The sequence below is a fragment of the Pundamilia nyererei genome, unplaced genomic scaffold (genome assembly GCF_000239375.1).
Source record: "Pundamilia nyererei isolate P.nyererei 1_Seehausen unplaced genomic scaffold, PunNye1.0 scaffold00015, whole genome shotgun sequence".
Classification (NCBI taxonomy): domain Eukaryota; kingdom Metazoa; phylum Chordata; class Actinopteri; order Cichliformes; family Cichlidae; genus Pundamilia; species Pundamilia nyererei.
The window spans coordinates 451019-455937 of NW_005187416.1; the positions used below are offsets into that span (position 1 = coordinate 451019).

General features: G+C 39.5%; 1 protein-coding gene across 12 annotated transcripts in view; it reads right to left on the reverse strand.

The window, feature by feature from the left end:
* Window positions 1–4919, reverse strand: part of ncam1a (neural cell adhesion molecule 1a) — a 249772-nt gene that overhangs the window by 52932 nt on the left and 191921 nt on the right. For 7 of the 12 annotated variants that reach the window (XM_005725344.1, XM_005725340.1, XM_005725339.1 and 4 more), the window contains exon 9: window positions 4491–4520. The exons of the other annotated variants lie outside the window; for them this stretch is intronic. In XM_005725344.1, the coding sequence (XP_005725401.1) occupies window positions 4491–4520 (30 nt within the window). The remainder of the gene's footprint in view (window positions 1–4490; window positions 4521–4919) is intronic. 12 annotated transcript variants of the gene reach the window in all.

A 4919-nucleotide genomic window follows, 5' to 3' on the forward strand; every position in this document is an offset into this window, starting at 1 on the left:
ACCTTCGGTTAGCCATTCCGGGTGTCTCTCGTTAACTAGCAGCTGGTTCATTTGTGCTGCCAGACGCTCGTGGAGTGCAGTCAGCTTCTTTAGCCAGTAGGCGTGAACCATGTCGGGCCCTGGTGCTGTCCATATATATATATATATATAAACAGCAACAGACTGGACATCCTGGCCTCTGAAAAACTATTGCTGGGATAACTATTAAACCAGCGTCATAGCCCTGGCTAATAACCTGCAAACTCGATTGCTGTCCTTACCATTTAGCAGTCTGGTTGCAGGGTTACAGGCAGTCTAATTGCACTTGGAACAGTATAACTGCACTTTTAACAAACAGCTTGTTAAATCTGGTTTGTATTTGTATTAAGAGATCACATTTATTAGCCTGCCTACTGAGCTAATACTGCTATTCCAAGCATGTGTTATGCCTTACTTAGAGTGATCTCTTAACAGCTGTGCAGCTGACATCAAAAGTGGCCCAACGACCTCTTTTGGGTTTTTTTAACAAATGCAGTGGATCCTAGCTTCTCTCTGTTGTGCATGTAACCTGATGCAAATACAAGCCCAAAGCAGAGGGGGGCTTCAAGTTCTGCACCGTTTTTGCGAAGACAAAAAGTATATTTGTTTTGAAATCGCATGGTGAAAGTCAGTAGGTGAAAAAAAACAACATCGGTAATAAAGAGAAGCCCTATGAAATGATTAATAAAACTGCAAGCCTATAAAACCCATGGCTGTTGAAAAAACCTGTAACAGTTTATCTTCCCTTTGGGGGACACAGGCGACACAAAAAGGAGATATACATCTTCGTTCTAGGTGCCATAGTATTTGCTTTTTATTGTAGGCATTCTAGCTAGAGCTTCGGCGTGCAAAGCTCTGGCCAGTAAACTAGAATATAGATGTAGTATATAACCGATTCATATTTGTTGTGTCAGTATTACGTCAAAAACAGCTTTTCTTTGCAGAGCAGGGTGACGCAGATGTGGCAGAAATATTTCTGCTGTTTATGGAAGATCTGAGGGAGTGTCCTGGAACATTTTGAAAGGGCAGCATTAATCTTGTCTTACTGCAGTAACACAGGAAAGAGCTGTACTGGGTACACTGCTGGAATATAAACAGGAAAAAAGGTTAATAGAGAATAATGCTTTAATGATACAGCACAGGTAGCAGGGAGAGGGGAGACCTTTGAACAGGATTCATTCATTAACCAAATCATTTTAATTACAAAAATGAATTATGGTGGTAGACTTGTAAGGCGATGTATGGACAGGATTTTTTCAGTGTCTTGTATTTTGCAGTCACTGCTGATTTAATCTGCAGAGCAAATCTTTGTACACGTGTTTTGCTTGTCGTACATTCTGTCCAGCAAGTGTTACACGAAGAGGGAGACTGTCAGGCATAACATGCACAGGCTCTGTCTGTGTATTCATTAGATGTAGATCTGCTATTCTCAGCAATCACGGTGTGAGAGACATTTATGCTTTATCTTCCCAAAACACTAGCTCAATAAAACGATGTTAGCGCTGTATTAATAACATGCTGAAATTTTATAACCACCTCCTCCTCTGAAAAAAATGAGGCAGTTTAGGCAGCTAAAAATAGAACTTTTTAACAAAGCAGAGGTCGGCGAGCTGAGCCAACAGTTTAAAAAAATGGACTCTACTACATCAAGAATTCAGCTCATGATTAACTGTTGGTATCAGGATCCTTTAACACAACATGGCACATGAAGATATATATTTGTGGAGAACACCTGAAGGACAGGACAAACCTGTGCCTCCTCCAAAAATTTAACTTTGAAACTACTGGGAGTGGTCCTTGTCAACTTTAATTTCTAGAATGTTGATTTATGGAGCACCCTGATGGCCCAGGGGTTAAAGGAACAGAACATGAATATACAAAGGGGTAGGCTATTCATACTTTTAACCCAGCCTGGGACTTGTGTTGCTTGCTTATCATTCCCCATCTATTTCTGTCCTTAATTCTTTTAATTTCTCCACTGTCAAATCTTTCATCAAGGAGAAGTATACCAAGAAAACCAAGTGCAATTTCTCTACTTGGCATTCTCAAGCCCTCCGAAGTGTTGAGGCGGGAAAAAGGTTACGATTTTAAGACAACGGTTAATTTAAGGCGTCGGTTAACAAAAGGCAAATGGTAAATAGAGTTCTATTAAACCATTTCCTTTATCGATAATTGTCTTTACTTAACACGCACCGAGTTGCTAAAAGAAAAACAAGCAGTCAACAACATGGTCATATGATCTTCGTATGAGTTGAAAATCAGTCAGTAGGCAGGTTATAATAATCAGACTTTTATCTGGTTTAAGTGTCAAACTGTCTTCCAAAGTGCACTTCTTAATGAAATAAAGATAAAGTGAAAGGGTTTTGCTGTTGTCCTTAGCATAATTTCACCTTTCATGTTCGATTGTCTTCTATGACTAATTGTTTAATGACTGCTTTTTAGGGTTGCTGATTAACACCTGTCAGCTCGGTTCACCTAACGTCCAATGAAAGCAAGGCCGACGCTATTACTGAAGATCTGTTCGATCCATTCTGTGCTGCAATAAGTACATTCGCTGACAGCTGACTTTCTGTGTGGGCCTACAAGAAAAATATTTAATGGGCTCGTTTGTTCACATCTAACTCTATGGCTTTATTCTTGGAATTTATTGAAGGAGTCTGCATGATTCACAGTTCAAAGTACCTGGGCCTAGGTGCAGCCCCTCAGTCTAAAACAGGCAAATGTAGATCCCTTACTCCTCCCTTTAGGATAGCTTTCTTCATATAGGTCTGTGCTTAGGAATAGCTGCTCTCATTGACATCATACAAAGCCAAAAAAAAGCTTCTATCAACTGAGATGCAGTCTTTAGCCTTACCTCTTTGCTCACATGTATTCCTACATAACACTGAACTCTTTAATTTAACTTAAGGCATCTTTCATATGATCGTCAAGTCCAGCAATAACAGTAAAATAGCTCAAAAGATCTTATGTACAATATAAAATTCAACATGTAAATACTGGAAGCAAGCAAAAGCATCAGTAAATCACTAGAACAAAGTAATAGCAACAATAAAAACACCAAAGAAGTAGTCTTTAATTGAACTTCTGTAATGAAGTGCACAGTCAAGGATGTCAAGTACTGAAAAATCTGTAGTGACCCTTGGATTAGACTGGGCTCAGAGAGGTAAGAAAAAATGTGAAAGTGCTCCCGCTAAAACATAAAAGCATAGGTCACAGCAGTAGATCCATAAAACGCAACTTAAAACCCAGTCAACAGCCCAACAAGGTGACGTGATTATTGTCACATGCTGGGATAAGGCTATGTTAAACAGGCGTGTGGAAAAAAACTTTGCAGCATTACATCAGCAGGAAATGAGTGCTATGACTAATTGAAGCACGTTATTGAAGCCAGTTAGGACAAACTTGTCAAAACTCTGAATCTGTGTGTTATGGATGCTGAATATGACAGTTAATTCTTAGCTTGGTTCCTTGTCACAGTGGTGAGTGAAGTGAGCTGATTGTACTGTGTCAGTTCTATCCAAAGGTAGTAATTGTTTTTGCAGCAGGCCAAGAGTTTGCATGTTTTTCTTTTGTGCCAAACAACAGAACAGGAAGCTCAAGTGCTTTGGGATTTTTTAAAAATGCAAACACACTTGGCATCCTTAAGCTTACCCTGTAAAAATGCTTGTTAATGCCATTCTAAGAGTTCTACCTAAACATGAGCCTTAAAAGTGGACAATGCAAACAGAATTCTGTCAACCTACTTTGTATTAGAGGTTGAAAAAAAAACTCTCAAATCCTGGAGAGACAAAATCAAAACTCTCTACTTGGCTACATATGATCAGGGGCAAGGAAGACTTTTTTTTTCCATTTGGGTGAGCTGACCTAGTGAGACCACAGTATAAATGAGGCCCCAAGGTGACTGAATGAGGCAGCTACTTCAGTGTACAGTTGAAGCAAAAACATGCAGGCCCCTGGCCCATGACAGAAGGCTACACCATTAAAATCCATTCTGTTATTTGCTAGAGTTTGGTCAGTTAGAGTTAGTTTGCTCACAGCAGAGCAGACAGTGTGTTTTTTTGGTGTCCAGCTGCTGATCAATCAACAATACAGGATTTATCTTTTTTATCACGCAAAGTCTGAGCATTCACCACACTGTGCAGCAGGAAACAAAGAATGGAGCTACTTGGTCTAGACCGAGATGCCTGCGTCTCACATGGAAATTTGTTGACAAAAATAAACAGTGATAAACTAATGGAGCAAGTCTAAATGCATACTGGAACTAAATGTATTAAATGAACTGTACTACGTGGCTATTAGTCTACACATTAAGCACAAAACTAAATATGGTGCATATTAAATGTGGGCTGAGTGATAACACTTCTGCTCTGCAAACAAAAACAAAAAAAGGTGGTGGGGGTAAAAGTGGTAGTCTATGATGCAAGTCTGGGCTAGTACATCTAGAATCAGGCTACGATATTTGGTAGCCATACCTCGTATGTGTCTGGTCGAGTCCAAGAGGCCTAGAGAGGACAGAAGCAAAGAGGCAAAGACAAACAGCGACACAGTGGAACAAAGTGAGCTTTTGGAAATGACCCACATAGAACGAATGCAAACTGGCTTCAATGTGCAATGACTGAATCTTTTAAATACCGTTCCATGGTTTTGTTTTAGATTGTTAAAGCAAAATCAAGCAAATACATTGTTGCCAATTAATTTCCAGAATATCTACAAGAGCGTTTTCTCCGTTCTTGGTAGTTTCTGGTTTTTATCTGTCTTTTAAATGCTATCAATCATAGTTTACTTTGTTTTTGCAACGCACAACATGTTAAAGATGGAAGTAGCCTCTAGGCATGAAGAGGTAAGCAGATTGCACATAATGACTTCAGTAAGCACTGTCCTTAATAAGAAATGCTCGTAAA